Below are 21,990 nucleotides of genomic sequence, written 5' to 3'. Positions count from 1 at the left end.
GACAAACCAACTATCAAATGCTTCCTTAGTAGGGCTGTCTTCCTTGGGGGGAAAACTCCAACAACAATAGTGAGTTTTGTTTTGCAATATAGAATGTAATCAAGGTAGAGAGAAAATGAAGTGAAATTCATCAGTTATACAGTTGGGGGGGGCTGTGGCGGGGGGTATACTGGGGATTTTGGTGGTGGAATATGGGCACTGGTGAAGGGATGGTGTTTGTATATTGTATAACTGAGACATAAACCTGAAAACTTTGTAACTTTCCACATGGTGATATAATAAAAATTAAAAAAAAATAAATAAAAAAATAAAAATTTATTTATTAGTGAGTCAAAAAATAAATCTAGCTCAATACTCACTACTCATGAAATTTGATTTTCCTTCTTTTAACATCTGAATATTTATGGTAGATGGACAACTAGGCCACCATATAACATATATTAGTAGATTTTATAATAAAAGAATACACTTAAGTTTTTTTTGGGAGGGATCACACACTGGGCGATGCTCAGGAACTACTCCTGGCTCTGCACTCAGGAATCACTCCTGACAGTGATCGGGGGACCATATAGGATGTTGGGGATCAAACCCGGGTCAGCCACATGCATGGCAAATGCCCTACCCGCTGTTCTATCACTTAGGCCTCCCTACACTTAAATTTTTAAGACTAATGTAATTAACACCTGATTTTCTCAATACTATATTGTTCAAGTTCTAAAAGTGAGTTTACTTTATTTTTTAAATTTTTTTTTGCTTTTTGGGTCACACCCAGCGATGCTCAGGGGTCACTCCTGGCTCTGCACTCAGGAATTACCCCTGGCCGTGCTCAGGGGACCATATGGGATGCTGGGAATCGAACCCGGGTCGGCCACCTGCAAGGCAAATGCCCTACTCGCTATGCTATCACTCCAGCCCCAAAGTGAGTTTACTTTAATGAATAAAAAAATATGTATCTCAGAACAATCAACATATAATAGACTCGTGAGATAAAATGCAGGAATCTCAGTTAAACATGGATTTCAGATGATCCACACATAATTTATTAGGCATGTCATAAATTATAAATATTTCCAGGAAATAGCAACTTTTCAATATATATCAACATTTTTTTTTGAAAACTGGGTAATTAGACCCCTAAGTGGAAGAATTAATTCAGATTACTCTTACCTGTATTTTGGGTAATATTTTCCCTGGGAATATTAATGAGCCAGTAAATCCGGTCACTAGACTTGGATATAAAAGACATCAGAAAACAATGTTTTACAATGTTATAAGAACAATTATTTTGTTATCTACCTTGTAAAAAAATTAAACAAAACTATCTAGAGTGTATACCTTTCAGTCAGCAACTGTATTTTTAGGAATTTATTCTATACTATACAGACTATAATATATTCTATACTATACTATTCTATACTATACAGACTGCGCCAGGCTGTTTTCTTTCTTTCTTTTTTTTTGGGGGGGGGGCGGCTGAGAACCCTCCCAGCCCCAAGGGACCCAACCCTGGCAGCCGACCTCCACTACCCAACTGCCGCCACACTCCAGGCTGCTTTCCAGACACATTATAGGACACTTCCTACCCATTTTCCATAATTACCACACCGTGTTTGTTGGAGTTCAGACAGTAGGCAACAAGTCATAGAGAGTAACATACCTCTCGGAGAGCCCAGCAACCTACCGAGAGTATCCCGCCCGCAAGGGCAGAGCCTGGCAAGCTACCCATGGTGTATTCAATATGCCAAAAACAGTAACGATAGGTCTCATTTCCCTGATCCTGAAAGAGCCTCCACTCGTTAGGAAAGATGAGTAAGGAAAGGCTGCTAAAGTCTCAGGGCTGGGAGGAATAGAGACATTACTGGTGCCCGCTTGAGTAAATCGATGAACAACGGGATGACAGTGATACAGTGATAGTGATATACAGATAAATATGTGAAATAAAGTATGCTTGTGGATTTTTAAATTATTTATAGTAGTAATAAAAGATGTTTATAATAATAATAGAGATGTTACTGGTGCCCGCTTGAGTAAATTGACGAACAACGGGATGACAGGGATAGTGATACAGTAGAAGACCATTGGAAATAATGAAGCGGTACTCAGGAGTCACTCCCAGTGAATTTTGACCCTACCAGTTTAGTGAGTCAATGTGAGGAATGAGGATGGGGTGCAGCTGGAGCACTGAGGTTCTGAGCCTGAACTGGGCCACCCCGACAGTGCTCCAGGCCTCTGGTCTGTACCAGTGAGGATCTGCAGACTAAGTGGTGCTGGGGATTAAACTGGGACCAGCTGCTTGCAGGCCATGTGCCTTAGTGCCCGACCTATCTTTCCAGTCCCTTTATCTCCAGTTTTAAACCAAAAATGCCAAGATTTGAAACAGGAATGCACAACTGAAAATAATGGGGGCGGGGGAAACAGAGGATAAACGGATGCACAGTGAATGCAGAGGCCAGACAGAAACGTCAGAGCAGTTACTACAGACAAACACACAGATTTAGGGAAAATGTTCTAATGGAAGAAGAGATAGGGAATCCCAGCACATACATGAAAACTCAAAATAAATTCCCTGAAAGAGCCTCCAGTTGTTGGGAAAGACGAGTAAGGAGAGGCTGCTAAAATCTCAGGGCTGAGTGTAATAGAGATGTTACTGGTGCCCGCTCGAGTAAATCGATGAACAATGGGATAACAGTGGTACAGTGATATAAGACTGAAAAGTATAATAAATGAAATAAAATATTTACTGGATGAATTCAATAGGAGATGGCAGATGAAAAAATAATAAACAGAGTGACAGACCATTTAATCTGAAAAGAGGGGAAACAAAGAAAAATAATCAGAGCCTTAGAGATCTGTAGGGTAGTATTATATGTTCCAAAATGTGCATAAAGTATAGTTGCAAGTGGGAGAAGCAGGAGAAAAAATTTTTGGACAAATCGTGGTTGGAGGCTTTACAAATTTGATCAATTACAATTCAAGAAGCCCAATCAGGGTACTTGCGAGTAGAAAATCCTAAAATCATCCAGAGAAAAATGATGCATTATATACATGGGTCAGTAATAAGAAAATAGGCAGCTGATCTGCCATCAGAAATAAATAAGTCAGATAACATATTTGAAATGCAGAATGAGATGTTCCAAATGCTGAAAGATGATGAAGACAGTTAGCAATTACGTTGCTGATGAAACGGTCCTTCAAGACTTCTGAAAACTTAACAGAACTCACAACTGAGTCCAGAAAGTCAGCAGGATATGAGATAAAGATGCAAAACTTCATTGTATAATGAGATGGATAAAACATTCCCCAGTCCAGTTCAGCATATGGCATGCATGTGTGAAGTCCTAGGTACGATCCCCAGAACTCCTGGAAGTGATCCCTGTGCCAGATCCATGACCGTCACACCAAAAGGAAAGCAATTCTCTTTACATCTGTGGCCCAAATCCGTCTCCCTGGATATGTGTGTAGTGTATATCTGTATATATAATTGAGTTGTAGGATATATATTATTGAGTTGTATCAACATAGATATTTCCACAATGATATTCAAGTGGTCGATAGACACAGTAGAAGAGGCTCAATGTCACTGGCCATCTCGGAAACGCAAACTCAAACCACAAAGATATATCACTTAACATGTACCAGGGGCTGGAGCGATAGCACAGCGGTTGGGCATTCGCCTTTCATGCGACCGACCCGAGTTCGATTCCTCTGCCCCTCTCGGAGAGCCCAGCAAGCTACCGAGAATATCGAGCCCTCGAGGCAGAGCCTGGCAAGCTACCCGTGCGTATTGGATATGCCAAAAACAGTAACAGTAGATCTCTCAATGAGAGATGTTACTGGTGCCCACTCGAACAAATCGATGAGCAACGGGATGACAGTGACAGTGACAGAACATGTACCAGGACAGTGCCAGTCAAAAAGAGAGATAGTATCAAGCGTTGGTGGGTATGTTGGAGAAATCTGAATGACAAAATGCTGCTGGCAGAAATAGGAAAGAGAACCACCATTTTTGGGGAAAGCCTGGCAATTTCTCAAAAAGTTAAATATAGTGGCCATCTGACCAGGTAATTACATTTTCTATATATACACCCAAGAGAAATTTAAAAAATTACTTCTGCACAAAAACAAATACAAATTTTCATAGAAGATTTGTTCATAATAGCCAAAAAGTTGGGAGCAAGTTTCCATCAACTGATGAATGGATAAACAAAATGTGTTATCAATACAATGAGATATTATTTGGGAATAAAAATAAAGTGCTGACACATGTTAGAGTGTGCATGAGTCTGGAAACCATTATGCTAAGTAAAAGAAGACAGTCACAAGAGAGCACATATATGATTTCATGCAAGTAAGTGTTTAACATCTCATATAAACGAATGTTTAGGATTTTTGTCTCCAAAAGGTGTAAAGCAGCTTAGTAGTTGCTTAGAACTGGAGAACAGAGGGCTATAAAGGAAGTGACTATTAGTGGGGATGGAGTGTCTTTTAGGGATGATATAAATGTTCTAAAAGTATGTAATTGTAGTAATGGCTACACTCAATCAATAAATGGAAAACTATTTTATTTATCCTACTAGGCAAATTTTGGGTATATGAATTAGTTGTCAATAGAGCTACTTCCAAAAGTACAAACAAAATAAATACATTATTATTACTATTATTATTATTTGCTTTTTGGGTCACACCAGGCGATGCACAAAGGTTACTCCTGGCTCTGCACTCAGGAATTACTCCTGGCGGTGCTCAGGGGACCGTATGGGATGCTGGGAATCAAACCCAGATTGGATGAGTGCAAGGCAAACTCCCTACCCACTGTTCTATCACCCTAGCCCCCGAAATAAAGACATTTTTCAAGGAGAGAAAGGCCCCAGAAACTTCATTGCCAGCAGAAGTACACTAGAAGGAATGCTTGTAGAAATGATTTAGCTTAATAGTATCATACCATATGATGGTATGATATATGGCACATATAGGTACAGAACAGACAGAAGAGCATGGAAATTACCCCATTTACAGATGGAGTAAATGATTTTAAAAACTGGATGTCTTTTCTTCAATTAAGCTCTTTAAAATCTTTTAAAAGCAAAAAGTATATCAATTATGTGGGAAAAATCTATCTCTACATATGTACTATTACTGGACCAATTATTTATTTATTTATTTTGCTTTTTTTTTGGGGGGGGTGTCACACCTGGCAATGCACAGGGGTTACTTTTGGCTCTGCACTCAGGAATTACTCCTGGTGGTGCTCAGGGGATCATATGGGATGCTGTGAATCGAACCCGGGTCGGCCTTGCAGGGTATACCCTACCCGCTGTGCTATCAGGTCCTGGACCAATTATTTAAACAAGTGCCATATATGCTCTGCATGCAGATGTCCCAGGTTGTATCCACAGCACCATTAGGAGTGACCCTGAGCACAGAGCTGGGAGTAGACCTCAAGCACTTCTGGGTGTGGCCCCTCCCCACCCACCTCCAGCCCCCAACTCAACCCAACCCCACACATCCTATCACAAAGAGTATAACTCCTTTACTAACATCCCAGATTGAAATGAAACGCACTTACCAAAGTTAAGTTGAAGTGGAAGATGCCAGTATATGTACTATTTGTGATGCTTAAGCTCGGAGCAAGTCCTCCGGATGTGAACATGTTTAGAGATGCCACTGAAGAAACAGAATTCCGAGAGAGGAAAAAACACTGCACTTTCTCTCGGAAAGAAAAAACAAGTAATGACAATTTGTTTAGGAGAAGCATATTCTATTAAAAGGAGAAATCTATAAAAAGCAGATACCACTAAAGGCTGCTATTTTTGGTAATTCCAGCCTCTGGAATAAAAAGATTTTTAAAATAACCCTCTTATTTATTTATTTTTTCATTAAAATTAACACTTTTTTCTTCATTCAAAATTGTTTTTATTATAGTTTGGATCATATGTTTACAATAGTGTGAAAAGTATCCTTATAGAACTCTGTAACTGATTATACTAGCATTGTAACAGGTTTCAATTCATTCTCTACTCTTGTTTCAAATAATGATCATAATATTATGACTCTGAATAGACATAGAATCAGAGCCACATGCTAACACCTGTAGAAATCCACTCCCCCCACTTAAAAAATTATACTCCTTATTTTGGTTAAAATTTAAAAAGAAGCAAATGGATAAAGAAAATAAATTTTGTTGGTTCTTTCCCATTTATTTATTTATTTATTTACTTATTTATTTTTGATTTGTGAGCCACACCCAGCTGTGATCAGGGCTTATTCCTGGCTCTGTGCTCAGGAATCAATCCTGGCCGCCCCAGGGTGTGAAGGATCAAATCTGGGTTGACTCATGTAAGGCAAGTGCCTTACCTGCTATTAGAGAGACGGCCTTACCATTAAGGCTCCTCTCTCTCAGTTATGAGGAGGAATATTAAAATGTCGCCGTCACCAGTGGACATCTTTCTAAAAACCAAGAAGACACGGACACTAAGTCTTTTTTTTTTGGGGGGGGGTCATACCTGGCAATGCACAGGGGTTACTCCTGGCTCTGCACTCAGGAATGACTCCTGTCGGTGCTCAGGAGACCATATGGGATGCTGGGAATCGAGCCTGGGTCAGCTGCGTGCAAGGCAAATGCCCTACTCGCTGTGCTATCGCTCCAGCCCCAACAGACACTAAGTCTTATCCTATCTCGTTCTCCTAGTAGTTAAGAGCATTTTGGGCAAGTTGTCTGAGTTTCAGTTCCATCATTCACCAGATGGGGAAGCATACTTGTTTTGGGAATTGTTATTGAGCCCTTACTGTGCGTCAGGACGGGACACAAGCTCTGGGGAAACAAGTGAACAAAACAGACAAAACTCCCTGCCCTTGGGAACTTTCTGTTGGGGATCGGCTGGGAAGCTAGCTCTCACTGAGTAAATGGCTAGGTTGGTAGATGGGTGGATGGGAAGACCAAGCAAGTAAAATAAATATAAAATAACTTCAGAATAAATCAAGGAAGGGGGTCTGAGGGTATGAAACTTTGAAAGGGGGGAGCTGGAGCGATAGGGTAGGGTGTTTGCCTTGCACGCGGCTGACCCGAGTTCGATTCCCAGCATCCCATATAGTCCCCTGAGCACCGACAGGAGTAATTCATGAGTGCAAAGCCAGGAGTAACCCCTGTGCATAGCTGGGTGTGACCCAAAAGGCAAAATAATAATAATAATAATAATAATGATAATATTAATATCTTTATTTCATGTTTGTACTTTTGGAAGTAGCTCTGTTGATAAATAATTCATATACCCAAAAAGAAAAAAAATCTTTGAAAGGGGGGTAGTGATTTTTATTAGGATTTACAGGGACAAGAACAGGATTGATGGGGTTCCAACTCTCACCCCCAAATGGCATCAAGATTATTATTATTATTTTTATTATTTTTTAGCTTTTTGGGTCACACCCGGCGATGCACAGGTGTTACTCCTGGCTCATGCACTCAGGAACTACTCCTGGCGGTGCTGGGGAGACCATATGGGATGCCGGGGATCGAACCCAGGTCGGCCGCGTGCAAGGCAGATGCCCTACCTACTGTGCTATCGCTCCGGCTCTGGCATCAAGATTATTACATACTAGATCCCACGAGAGACATAGACTCAGAGAGAGCCCTTGGCTCTCCTTCCTGCTCACAAAGCCAGGATCCCTTTCCTTTGGGAAGGGGCTCCTCTGGCCTGGCCTGTGTGAGCAGAGGGTCCCAGCTACTATTCCTGGAGGGAGAGGAGATCAGTGTCAGGATGGGTCTGTGAACAAGGCGACCCTCATCTCCCGTTAACTTCGCTCATATATTTAACCTTCTTCTAAAAGCCAGTCCCCTCTTCCCCCTTATCTCAGTGTTTCCCTACAATGTTTTGCTCTTTGTTAAAATGATATATGAGGCTTTATCCACTCCGTGAAGCCCATTGACATGTTATTTCTCTCTTTTTCTCTCCCCGTCACACTTCTCCAAGAACTTTTCCTTCCACTGAAAACCACCTTGCAGGGCTGGAGGGAGAGCACAGTAGCAGGTAGAGCCATTGCCTTGCTAGCGGCCCACCTAGGCTTGATCCCATGCCCGCTCTGGGCCTTCTGAGCCCCACCAGGAGTGACCCCGGAGTGCAGAGACAGGAGGAAGCCCTGAGCACTGTGGGGTGAGGTCCCAAACCAAAACCAAACATTCCAAACTGAACCAAACCAAAACAAAATCTACTTCACTTCACTTAAAATAAAATAAATAGGAAGCTGGAGTTGGAGAGGTAGTACAGTGGGGAGGGTGTTTGCCTTGCACGTGGTCGACCTGTCTGGATTCCATCCCCAATATTCCATAGGGTCCCCCGAGCACCGCCAGGAGTAATTCCTAAGTGCACAGCCAGGAGTAACTCACGAGCCTCATTGGGTGTGACTCAAAAGCCAAAAAAAAAAAAAAAGGGTAGGAACTGGAGACAAGCAGGTAGACTGCTTGCTGACCAGGGTTCGAACCCTGATGCCCCATATAATTCCTTAAGCACCACCAGGAGTAACTCCTAAGTGCAGAGCCCTGAGAACCATCGGGTGTGGCCTAATACCGATCCCCCACCCCTGCCAAAAAAGGAGACGTAAATAAGTCCTTAATTCTAATCACCCCTTTGACTTACCTGTAACTGGGATCTCCTTTGTAAATGCTCATTGCACATGTAAAATTGCACCGTTCATAAATCCTGCTGATCTCCTGACCGTTCATCAGCTCCTACCCACTGACTCTGACACCGTGGGGTTAGTTCCCTCTTATAGTACTGTAGCACCGTCGACCCGTTGTTCATCGATTTGCTCGAGCGGGCACCAGTAACGTCTCCATTATGAGACTTGTTACTGTTTTTTGGCATATCAAATACACCACAGGTAGCTTTCCAGGCTCTGCTGTGTGGGCGGGATACTCTCAGTTGCTTGCCGGGCTCTCCGAGAGGGGCGGAGGAATCAAATCCGGATAGGCCACATGCAAGGCAAAGGCCCTACCCGCTGTGCTATACCTCCAGTCCCTACAGACCTCATTTGACAGAGATGAAATGTCACAGGAAACAGAAAACATTTTGAAAAATGCCAATACACAAGAATTCAGCGACCTCTAAAATGTTCTCTATGATTTATACTAGTGACACTCACAGAATGACAACGTCACAGCTGTCCAGAGGCGGGTTTCCACTCCCTTCTTCAGAGTCAGAATGGAAGATCAGAGAGGCTAGGTGATCTGCCTCAGAGTGCTTGGAGGTAACACTGAGAACCAAGATATGGTACCAGCTCTATAGGCCTTGCTCCCTCTGACATAATTATTTTCCGTAATACGAATTCTCAAATACAAAGGCATTAAAAAAATTCAAAGGGCTTGCATTCACAATAATTGTAAATAAAAAAAATGAATATGTCTGGTTTAGCCAGAAGAAAACCAGCAACTAGCTCAAAGCATACTTTTGGATAAATGTATTTTTCCTGGTGAAGTAGAGTATACTTGCTCCTATTATATCACTGAGAGATTTTTTTTAAAAGGCAATCTGCGCAATTAAAAAAATTTATTTTATTTTATTATTTGCTTTTTGGGTCACATCTGGCGATGCACAGGGGTTACTCCTGGCTCTGCACTCAGGAATTACCCCTGGTGGTGTTCAGGGGACCATTTGGGATGCTGGGAATCAAACCCGGGTCGGCCGTGTGCAAGGCAAATACCCTCCCCGCTGTGCTATTGCTCTAGCCCCGATCTATGCAATATTTAACTTATCTTTTTGTTAGATTTTGCTGAATGGCTCTCTTAAAAAGTATATTTGATCTCATTTTCTTCTGTCTTTTAATTTTTTTTAATCTGCCATGATTTGAGTCAAAGGAATAAAACTGTTCCTGACCCCAGATGACAGCGGCAATGTGGTCCTTGTTATAAAGGGAAAGATTCTTTCTCGAGGCCATGTGAGGTAACTTATTTTCTACTCTAACAGGCTACATCTGTCAGCTTCAAAAGGACAAATCAGATCCATAAAGAGGAAGATTATAATAGCTGATCTTTCAAAAAGCAGAGTGGGGTACTAAAAAAAAAAAAACGACAAAATAAAACCAAGCGACCCAAGTTCATGGGCTCATTGGGAGATTTCACCTGATTTGAGAATGGAACAGACAGGCTAGATGGGAGCATTTTTACACAGAATCTCACCACCCAAGGCTGAGCAAGGTAGAATGCTTTGGAAAGGAGAACAGTGCTCCTGGCTTAACACAGCGAGAAAGGATCCTAGGACTTGAAAAAAAATGGTATTAGTAGATCTTACCAAAAAATGTGTAGAAAGATACAACTTGATGATGTCATTGGTTGGTATAAACCCATCAGTAGCACAAGTAAAGTGCTGATCCATACTACCTAAACAAAACGAAATACGTGTATTTTAGTTCATTTAAAAACTCATATTTAGCAGCTGACTGCCAAAACAAAGCACAGCAGCAACAACAAAAAGCTGGAGGGAGAGGGGAGAGAGGAGAGAGTGGGGGGAGAGAGATAACGAGAGTGAGAGAGCTCATGGGTTAAAGTGTTTCCCATGCACTGCAACACTCTGGCACCACCAGGAGTGACTCCGGAGTGCCACTGAGTGTGGCCTCCAAACTGAAAAATAAGTAGAAGCTTTCTAAATGCTTTTGGACCCCACCTGGCGATGCTCAGAGATTACTCCTGATTCTGCACGCAGGAATCATTCCTGGTGGTGCTTGGGGACCATATGGGATGCCAGAGATTGAACCTGGGTCGGCTGCATGCAAGGCAAGCATCCTACCCGCTGTACTATTGCTATGGCCCCTAAATGTTTTTTTTTTTACATGAATAAGAATTATAAGTAGCACTGTAGCACTATCGTCCCATTGTTCATCAATTTGCTCGAGCGGGCAGCAGAAATGTCTCCATTGTGAGACGTGTTGTTACTATTTTTGGCTTATCGAATATGCCATGGGTAGCTTGCCAGGCTCTGCCGTGTGGGTGGGATACTCTCGGTAGCTTGCAAGGCTCTCCGAGAGGGACAGAGGAATCGAACCCAGGTCGGCCGCATGCAAGGCAAACACCCTACCTGCTGTGCTATTGCTCTAGCCCAAGAATTACAAGTATCCATTTCAAATTTACATCTATAAAGTTCAAAATTCAAATCTTCCATTGTGTTATTTAAAACATCACCAGAACACTGAATAGGAAGGTTTGCCCGAAAACGAGGATAAAATACAGCATAAATGAGGCTATCTACAATGTTTTTACAATGGCTGGACAGCAGTTTTTTTTTCTTTTTGTCTATGTTGTTGTTGTGTTGGGGCCACTCCCAACTGTGCTCAGGGATCACACCTAGAGGGGCTCAGTGGGGTTGGGGGGGAAGGTATACTGGGTTCTGGGGATCAAACCAGGGTTGACTGCTGGCAAAGATAATTGCCGTTACCCATTTACTCTTGTTCTGGCCCCAGACATCAGTTCTTGACTCTTAAATCTCCTTCACCTTCACGAACATATCAAAGGTCAAGAGTTAGAAACTGAAGAAATAATTTATGTGTTGGCAGAAATCTATTGTTATGAAGTATCAGCGTCTACCTGGCCAAAGGAAGGGGCAAAGTTTGGAAGAAAATCTCTGTTCTTGACCTAAAGTGCATCTCTGTGGGCAGGACGGAGTTGGAGTACGTGTTCTAATCTATTCTAGCCAATCTCCAATCTTTTGAGTGGAGAGTTTTTAGTTCACTTACATTTAAGGTAATATCTGATAAAGACACCTCTCATTTTGCTTTTAGTTTTCTTTTTAATTTTATTTAAATTTTGCTATTTGGGTCACACCTGGTGATGCACAGGGGTTCCTCCTGGCTCTGAACTCAGGAATTACTCCTGGCAGTTCGTGGGGGACCTTATGGGATGCCGGGGGTCGAACCCGGTTGGCCTCATGCAAGGCAAACGCCCTACCCGCTGTGCTATTGCTCCAGCCCTTGCTTTTAGTTTTCTATGTGACTAATACTCGCACTTTATTTCCTGCATAATGATATTATTTATTTGCTAATTTATTTATTTTTTGTTTGGGGGGAGGTCATACCCAGTGTTACTTTGGGCTTGTTTCTGGCAATGCTCGTAGTATGTAGTGCCAGGAACAGAAAGGGGCTCAGTTATATGCAAGGCAAGCATCTTACCCAGGGTACTATCTCTCTGGTCCCCACGTGATGTATTTTTTGTTTGTCTTGCAGTGGAACACTTAAATTTCATTCTCATGTCCTTTTGTCTTTAATTTCCCTTTGTGGTGAATAGTGTGGTCAACATTCCAAAGGCATAACACCCATCTGAATTTATGGCCGTTTGAATTAACATTTTTTTTTTAAAAAAACTGCTCTTTTACAGCTCCCTCCTACTGCTTTCATTGGACGACACCACAAAATCACATCTTTACTCATTGTGTGCTCCCAAACAAATTGTTTTTTGATTGTGGGGCGAGGCTGCACCTGGTGGTGCTTGGGGCTCATTCCTGGTATTACTCAGGGGATCGTGCGGAGCCGGGAATCTAATCCAGGTCTCCAACACGCCTCACTTATTCTCCATTCTTTGAGCTCTCCACCTCCCACACTGATTTCCTTCAGGGCTAGGGATGTGGCTCATGCAGCGTGAGTATGGCAATAGGGTTAGGGACCTACAGCATTAATGAAAAACAAATGATATTGTTCTTGAATTACAATGAAAATAAGACTTGGTTTCTGTGTAATTACAACAGGACTAGCTTTGACACTGAGATGTTAGTTTTGAATCCTAGAGAACATGTTTTTTTCTTTTTTGGGTCACACCCAGCAATGCACAGGGGTTACTCCTAGCTCATGCACTCAGGAATTACTCCTGGTGGTGCTCGGGGGACCATATGGGATGCTGGGAATCGAACTCGGGTTGGCTGCGTGCAAGGCAAACACCCTACCCGCTGTGCTATCGCTCCAGCCCCCATAGAGAACATTTTAAATGGAATTAAAATTTATTATGAAAATAGCAGCAAGTTTGATATCTAACTACCCGTAGTTACCTCTGTCAGGATCTTTATTTCACCAATGGCTTTAATTTACTGTCTAGTCTCCCTTTAGCTCACTTTGCAAAACTCTTCTGGAGCATCTCCTTAGAGTGAGTCTAGTGTGGGCAAATCCCTCGGCTTTTGTTAACTTGGGCATATCTTTTTCTTTCTTTCTTTTAAAAAAAAAATCTTTGTACTTCCATGTTTATTGAAACACTAATTACAATGAACAAGAGTGAAAACAAGGGCTGGAGCATTAGCACAGCGGTAGGACGTTTGCCTTGCATGCGGCCGACCCTAGTTCAATACCCAGCATCCTTTATAGTCCCCCGAGCACTGTCAGGAGTAATTCTTGAGTGCAAAGCCAGGAGTAACCCCTGAGCATCGCTGGGTGTGACCCAAAAAGGAAAAAAATATGAGTTGAAAACAATCTAAGCACCTAGCTACTAAAGTAGTAGCAGGGAAATCTAAACTAAGATGGAAATGAGATATCATCTCATACCAGTGAAAAATGATAAGAACAACTTTTGCTGGTGGAGATGAGGAGAAGAAGAAACTCTCATGCACTGCTGGGGAAAATATTGTCTGGCTCAGAACTTGGGGTGTATCATATTTCGCCTTTGAGGAATCATTTTCCCCAGACAGAAGATCCTTAGCTGATGTTGTTGTTTATCTTTATCGAATTTTCAATTTTTTGACCATAGCCGTCTGACCTGCCAAGTTTCTCATGAAGACCTGCCGTATTTTAACTTTGGATTCTTGCACACCTTCCTTGCTACTTTCGGGATTCAGTTTTGTTTTACTTTCCAAAGTTTGACTCTAGAGTCAGGGAGAAGGCTCAAGAGTTAGAGCACAGGCCTAATGCGTGGGGGGTCTTGAAGTTGATCCCCAGACCGAGCTTCACCATGTGGTCCCTATTTAAAAGATATTCTTTAACTGATCTTATTTGGAATTGTTTTTTTGCTTCCTGGATATTTATATTCATGACTTTATGCATGCATGGGCAGTCTTTAGCCATTATTTTTCCTAATATTCCTTTTGCCTTCTTCTTGCTCCTTTTTTTATTTGGCATCCATCAAGAGTTTATTTATTTATTTTTATTGAACCACCGTAAGATAGTTACAAGCTTTCATGTTTGAGTTTCAGTCATACAATGATTGAGCACCCATTCCTCCACCAGTGCGCATTCTCTACCACCAATGTTCCCAGTATTTCTCCTATAATTGTGTATATTGGTCCACTTGATGGTGTCCCTAGATACTGGCACTTTTTTATTTGTTTTGGGGCCACACTTGGCTATGTTCAGGGCTTACTCCCGGATCTTTATTCTGGAATTGCTCTTGGCAGACCTTGGAGATGCTGGGGATTGAACCCAGGTGGGTCATGTGCAAGGCAAACACCCTACCCGCTGTGCTGTCTCTGTAGGTCTTGGCCTTTCCCTTCCACCCCAATATATTTTTCTTTTTATTTATTTATTTATTTGTGTTCCTCAGACTTGATTATTTTCATTGATTTATCTTTGAGTTCTTTGATTCCTTCTTCAAAAACTTTTGAATCCCTCTTGAGTAAAATTTTGTTTTAATCCCTATACTTTTCAGCCACTACTTTTTTTTCCTTCCACTTTTGGGGATATATTTTAGGGTTTTTCAATTATATTGATCTTTTTCTTTTGTCAATATCCTGTTGCCTTGATCTTCGCCACATACTCCTTATATTCTTTGATCATTTTTTAAAAACTATTTATTTCAGTTTTTATTGAGGTGTCAAAGAAATTGAGTTTTTAAAAGAAATTTAGGTTTTTTAAAAAGTCTTTTATTATTTTTTTATTTATTTTAGAGCATTACAAAGCTGTTCATGATTGGTCAATGGCTGGGACTAATCACAAGTGGGTGGGGCTGAGGGTAGGTAAGATAGAGAGGAGATCGCTATGACAGTAGTAGCTGGGAATGATCACGCTGGCCAAGATCTGAGAGTTAAAAGTAGGTAAGGGATATTCTTTGGTCATCTTTAAGATAGTTTTTAAAAAGTCTTTGGCCACACAGGGGTTTCCACAGAGGCAATACCACCCACAGTGGGGTTGGAGTGATCCAGTGGGCGGTGGAAAACTTCGGTGCAACTGGGGGAGTTGCTGAGTGATTTTCTTTTCTTAAAAGGGAGAAATTGACCAAATAAGTTTGGGAACCATTGGTTGAGCAGATCTGCCATGTTCTGTTTCGTTTTGCTCCCCCACTCGGAACAAACTATGCTTTCCTACTTCTTTGTATACCTTGTGATTTTGTTTGTGTGTTTGTTTGGTAGAAAACTGGATATTAAACCTAGAAGTGTTGTGACTCTGGAAATTAAATTCTCCTGAATCTCCAGGATTTCCTTTTTAGCCATTTTTCATTGTTTATTGTTCATGGGGTTATTCTTACTATTGTAGGCTGTTTCTATGCCAAAAATCAGACTGACTCTTAAATTTATTCAAATATTTTAGCTTTTAGCTTTAATTTCAGCAAAATACTGCCACTATGGTGATCAGAATAATCAATTTTGCAGTATTTTAAATGAGTTCTTTACAGACATTTGCATGAGGAGATAAATGTCTTTATACTGAAGCTGTATGTTTACTGACTTTATTATAATAGTGTCCTATAAAGTAGTCTAGTATAAACTAGAATGATCCTTATAAAATAAACTATCTAAATATAATATTTTAATTATAAAAACAAACAAAAAACCAAAAATCAGACTGAGGTGTACACTTAAAATTTCCCCAGGTCTTTTGAGTTTTTATCATATCCCAGGCATGCCTGGTCTCTTTCTAATACATCCCATAAATGAATTTGCTTTTTAATATCTGACTACCCAAAGGGAAAGAGTAAAGAAGGGGTAAGAAAGGGCCATTCACCTTCTACATGGTGTGTGTGTGTGTGTGTGTGTGTGTGTGTGTGTGTGTGTGTGTGTGTGTGTGTAATAGAAAACTCCTGAAAAAATGGAAGAGGAAATAAAGAAGCTACAATAGAAAAAATACTTTGTCAGCGAGGAAAAAATATATAAAGGAGAATTCCAGAGAAAAAAACATAGGGTAAGAATTTGGCACTTACCTTTATTATATATTATTCCTGATGAAACATCAAGCATACTCAAAAGTAAAATTATAACATAAAAAAGAGGTGAGTTCTTCTGTTGAAAGAAATACAAATTATTTTCACTCAGCTACATGGAATATATTTTTAAAATTTCTTTTACTGTCAATAACATCTTAGGGAAAAAATAATCTCTTCCAGTTAAAAATAACTCCCATTGTAAAAGCAGACAGAAGGGGCCGAGTAGCTAGTTAGGGGCTAGGAGAGCACCTGTCTTTTAAATATTGGGCACTCCTCATCCCCCATGCCATTGGGTAGGTGCTGGGGAGGGAAGGTGATTACTATATATAATAAACCGACTGTGAGCTCTATACATGCTGGGCTCTATTTTCCTTCCTACTGGGTCTGAAGATACTGAGAGAGAGAACTGTTGCCAGCTAAAGAGCTCTAGGCTTTTCTCCTGTGTAGGCTTTTCAGAGAGGTATGACCTGCCTTATTATCTATGCGAGTTGACAGGGTCTTCCGGGAGGGGACAGCTTTGACTTGATCTGAGATTTTCACTGCATTCTTAATTGTTTTTCCCTTTTTGGATCATACCTGGCAATGCACAGGGGTTACTCCTGGCCCTACACTCAGGAATTACTCCTGGCGGTGCTCAGGGGACCCTATGGGATGCTGGTAATTGAACCCGGGTCGACCATGTACAAGGCAAATGGCCTACCCACTGTGCTATCACTCCAGCCCCTCACCGCATTCTTCTTCTTTCTTTCTTTTTCTTTTGGGGTCACACCCGGCGATGCACAAGGTTTCTCCTGTCTCTGCACTCACAAATTACTCCTGGTAGTGCTCAGGGGACCATATGGGATGCTGGGAATCGAACCTGGTTCGGCCACGTGCAAGGCAAGCGCCCTACGTGCTGTGCTCCAGCCCCATCACTGCATTCTTTTGGGGTGAGACCAATCACAGGGCAATTCTCATCCCTGCAGCTCCCCAACACTCTCTACCCAGGCCTTTCCCCAGAACTCTTTTTTGAAGAATAGAACCTTGAGGGATGAGGTTGTGCCTCCCGTGAAGCCCCCTGCCCCAACTTGTGTGTAAACAAACACACGTGTGTGAGGGCCTGAACTATGGCCTCTCCCAAATCCCTAAGTTGGAAGCTTTGACTCCTGCTACACTCTAATGTGGCTGCACTGGAAGACAGGATCTTTACAGAAACGATGAATTTAAAATAAGAACATCTGCAGAGCAGCAGGGAGTTGATGGGAAGGAGAGAATATTCAAGGGGAGGGAAGGAAATGGAATGAGGCCGGGAGATGACAGCCATTGACCAGACAAGGAGGATGCCCGGGACAGCTTCTTCCCTCAAAGCCTCAGGAGCGACTGCTAACACATACATCTCCGATTTGGAGCCTCTAGCACTCGGAGACAGTCGTTTCTGTGCTGATGCGACCATTGGTGGCTCACAGTTGGTGTGGTTAGGGTAGCACGATTTAATAGCACCAAAGTCACTGGTTAAAGCCCTGGCCCCATGGTACATGTCACAGCATCCTTAGCAACAGAGCCGACAGGTGGCTGTCCTGTGAAACTTGGGACCTGAGGAGGTGCCCGTGGGCCCTGGCACACGGGCACAGGCAGACTACAGACAACATGAGCTCCAGAGCACAGGTGGTTCCTGACTAATGCTGAGGGAACGGTCTGTCTCACAGTGGCTGCTTCTCCTTCAATGAACTTAGCTTCTGTGCTTCCATAGACTTACCTGGAATAGAAAGCACAAACCTTGGCAGGGTTTCTAATTCATCGTCTTTGTCATAGAACTAGGGGAGAATATTTTAAGTGCATTAAAAATATTTTTTTAGCCATGTGAGACAATAACTTGTTCTCACAAGGGGAGAGGAGGCACACAGCCACCAAAACACAGCCACCTTGGTGCCTGGCTCAGTTCTGTTCTGGGCAGAGGAATGAAAGTGACAGTAACTGGACAAGTCACCTGAGCCAGAACTGGAAAGTGTCCCTACCAGGAAGTATTATTATTATTATTTTTTTTTTAAGGACATTGCTTTATTTTTATTTATTTATTTATTTTTTTGCTTTTTGGGTCACACCCGGCTATGCACAGGGGTTACTCCTGGCTCTGCACTCAGGAATTACTCCTGGCGATGCTCAGGGGACCATATGGGATGCTGGGATTCGAACCTGGGTCGGCCGCGTGCAAGGCAAACGCCCTACCCGCTGTGCTATCGCTCCAGCCCCTACCAGGAAGTATTATTCTGCTAAACATTTATGGGGAAGGACAGAGCAGCATGCTGAGAACTTGAGGGTTGTTTATTCCTAAGAAAGGACTCAAAGGCCTTATTTCTGGGCTCAGGTTCACATGTCCTTAAGGTTATCCTCCAAGTCATTCCAATTCCATTCTCAAGGATAAACAGAATCTCTAATTTCCATTGAGTGGATGTGTTTGTATCAATGACTATGAACTCAAAGCTTACTTTTTTTTAGTTACAAAACTTTCATGTTTGAGTTTCAGTCACACAATGATCGAACATCCATTCTCTCCACCAGTAAACATTCTCCACCACAAACGTCCCCAGTATACACCCCCACCCCGACTCCAACCCTCCCCCTGTCTCTATGGCAGACAATTTCCCCCATACTCTCTCTCTACTTTTGGAAATTATGGTTTGCAACACAGATACTGAGAGGCTATCACGTTTGGTCCTTTGTCTACTTTCAGCACACATGTCCCATCCTGAATGATTCCTCAACCATCATTGACTTAGTGATCCATTCTCTATTCCAGCTGCCTTCTCCCCCGCTCATGAGACAGGCTTCCAACTATGGAACAATATACCTGTCCCTTCTGTCTACTGCCCTTGGGTGTCAGCCTCATATTGTGTTATTCTATACTTCACAAATGAGTGCAGTCATTCTATGTCTGTCTCTCTCTTTCTGACTCATTTCACTTAGCATGATACTCTCCATGACCATCCACTTATAAGCAAATTTCAAGACTTCATCTTTCCTAACAGCTGCATAGTATTCCATTGTACACATATACCAAAGTTTCTTTAACCAGTTGTCTGTTCTCAGGCATTCAGCTTTTTTCCAGATTCTGGCTACTGTGAACAGTGTCAAAGTTTACTTTGAAAGGCACTTTAGTACTTTCAGGAAGGGAAGGGAAGGGAAGGGAAGGGAAGGGAAGGGAAGGGAAGGGAAGGGAAGGGAAGGGAAGGGAAGGGAAGGGAAGGGAAGGGAAGGGAAGGGAAGGGAAGGGAAGGGAAGGGAAGGGAAGGGAAGGGAAGGGAAGGGAAGGGAAGGGAAGGGAAGGGAAGGGAAGGGAAGAAAAGAGTGAGCGGTTCCAAGGAGAGAGCTAAGCCTTCCTACTGCTCACTCTAGCATCCGCCTAGTTAGGGTTACTATTTTATGGAATGCACTTCACTTTTTTGGAGGGGGGAGCATCTCCCAAGTTAGTATTCAGGGAGCCTGGGGGCCACTTCTGGTAATACTCAGCCAACTGGGCCAGACAGCTCAGAGCTGGCACCGTGGTACGTGGGGGCCGTCAGGGCACCAGCTTGTGGTGCTGGGGAGCCAGGTGGTGCCAGGATTCAGACTAGCCCTTACACATGCCTTGTATGCACCTCCAGCTTCTGAGCAGGTTAATTCTCTATCCCCAGCGTGTTTTTTAGAGCTGATATGTGAGACATTCCCTTTCATATCCAAAACCAACCAGTTAGCTAGTGAGCTGGGGCTAGAACAGAGATGTTCTAGCTCAGTAAATCCAGTCCGCACACAGATACCCAGGACGGGAAGAGAATCCTCTCACGGAGGCAAAGCGTGTGGTCAGCTTTGACTAGTAAAGCTGTGAAAATGCACCACCATTCTGCTTCACACGTGCACAAATTTATTCTCTCATTTGAAAAGTGCTATCACTTTGTTTTACTTGTTAACCACCTTTGTTCAACAATCATCTCATGGTCAAGAAAAAAAATCGCAAACTGTCTACTGATGTGTTTCATCTTTGAGAAAAGTTGTGTTTTGCCCCCGCTCTGAACTTAGCTTCTGTGTTTCCATACACTTCCCTGAGAATAGAAAGCACAACCCTTGGGTTCATTTTTCTATTTGGTAAAATACGGTAACAGCCATTCCCTAGGATTATTATGAGAATTAAATGGTGCATATATTTAAAAACTCTAGCAGCAATTATACACACAACAAGCGATTGGTAATATTAGCTGGAACTCTAGACATAAGCAATTGTCCCAGCCCCCCAATACTCCCTTAACTCCCCCATTGGGAATTAAATGTCCTTGTTACCATTCTCACTAAACAGTTGAGTTTTATGTAAGCATTAGATATAAGTCCCACCTATGGACATTTCCTCTTTTCCAGCACCCCATACTTACTTAGAATTTCCCCCAAACAAGAAACCTACCTCCACCACCATCTGGTTCATCTGCAGATACTCCATAGCATGAAATAGGCAGCGCAGTGTAAACTCACCCTAAGTTCTGAGTGAGTTCCCTCTGAATGGGATACTTAGCCAGTTGCACTGTTTTTTTTTTTTTTCTATTTTCTCAATTTTTACCACCCAGACCAAGAAAGAAGTCCCCAAATCAGTGGAATACACAGTAGGCTGGTTTAGAGAGTCCACTTGGTCTGGTAACAGCCACTGAGCTACTCCAAGTACAGCAGTAGACTTAGAAACTCTAAAGGACAGGCAGTTGGAACTTCCAATTAACTGCCTCTCTCAGGGCACCCAACGTCATTTGCTTTAAGAATCTATGAAACGAGGGCCGTAGCGATAGTATAGTGGGAAGGGAGCTTGCCTTGCATGTGGCTGATACGGGTTCAGTACCCGGCATCCTATGTGGTTCCCGAGTACTGCCAGGAGTAATTCCTGAGTGCAGAGCTACGAGTAACCCTTCAGCATCACTGGGTGTGACCCAAAAAGCCAAAAAATAAAAATAAAAAAGAATCTCTGAAACATGAAGTTCTCCAATCCTGCTCCCAGCCATCCTCACCTAATGATGTAATGATCGAACATCTTGAGCACAAAATCACCCGGGAGGGTTGGAAATCCATCTGGTGACTATCGGCAGAACAACTCACTCATCCTGGAATCACTGAGCTGAGGAAAACCAGAAATGCTATGTGACCACATCAAAGGTATCTGATGAAGTTTAAGAGAAAACCATCTGTCAGACAGAGTGCAGAACTGTCGGGGAGGAAGCATTAGGCTCCAGGGTAATGCTTGTTATCACCAGGGGAAAAAGAGAAGGGCACGCACCAAGCCAGAAGACAGGTGCTGGCAATGCCAGGAATCAGAAAGGGCAAAGGAAGTGCCAGCTGTTCAAATCCAGATTCGTGCGTGCCAGTGTCCTTGGGAGCTGATGCCGGCCACCCCAGCTGTGTCTGACAAGTGAGCCCAGGTGGAAGCTTCCTGACTCAGTTCCCATACTGATCAGGAAGGGTGACAGACACTTACAAATGATTTGAATGATGGGAAATAATACCTGCTTGGTAGGCCTGTTCTCCGTCACAGCCATCACAGAGCCATGTCGAACCTTCATCAAGCCCCTATAATGAAAGACCGCTAGGATCTGGGCTTCCTCCCAGCTGTCCAGAGCCTAGAAGCAACCCCCTTCTCTCACTTTTTGGGGTGATGGTGAACTAGAGAAGAACGTTGCGCCTCCGTCTGAAATAATGTGCAGAGCTCAACTAAGGATGCCTGCCAATGAAGACTGGTTTCGTTGTTATTGTTTGTATTAGGGTCACACCTGGAGATGTTCAGGGGCTGCTCCCAGTGGCACTGGGGAGCCGCGTGGTACCGGGACTTGACCCCAGTGATCCTGCATATGCAAGGGTGTGCTCTGGCCCTTTGAACTGTCTTCCCAAACCCACGAGACTCTCGGTGCTGCTGA

At 42.7% G+C, this 21,990-nt stretch overlaps 1 protein-coding gene across 1 annotated transcript in view; it reads right to left on the bottom strand.

The window, feature by feature from the left end:
- CATSPERB (cation channel sperm associated auxiliary subunit beta) overlaps positions 1 to 20,537 on the bottom strand; it is a 123,171-nt gene extending 102,634 nt beyond the window's left edge. The window contains 5 exon segments of the mRNA XM_055130310.1: positions 1,168 to 1,228; positions 5,567 to 5,758; positions 10,281 to 10,369; positions 17,829 to 17,886; positions 20,502 to 20,537. Of these exon segments, the coding sequence (XP_054986285.1) occupies positions 1,168 to 1,228; positions 5,567 to 5,758; positions 10,281 to 10,369; positions 17,829 to 17,886; positions 20,502 to 20,537 (436 nt within the window).
- Between the last annotated feature and the right edge of the window lie 1,453 nt (positions 20,538 to 21,990).

Source organism: Sorex araneus, chromosome 3, assembly GCF_027595985.1.
Source record: "Sorex araneus isolate mSorAra2 chromosome 3, mSorAra2.pri, whole genome shotgun sequence".
Taxonomy (NCBI): Eukaryota; Metazoa; Chordata; class Mammalia; order Eulipotyphla; family Soricidae; genus Sorex; species Sorex araneus.
Note: the sequence above shows the minus strand (reverse complement) of the source record. Positions and strands in the feature narration are given on the sequence as shown.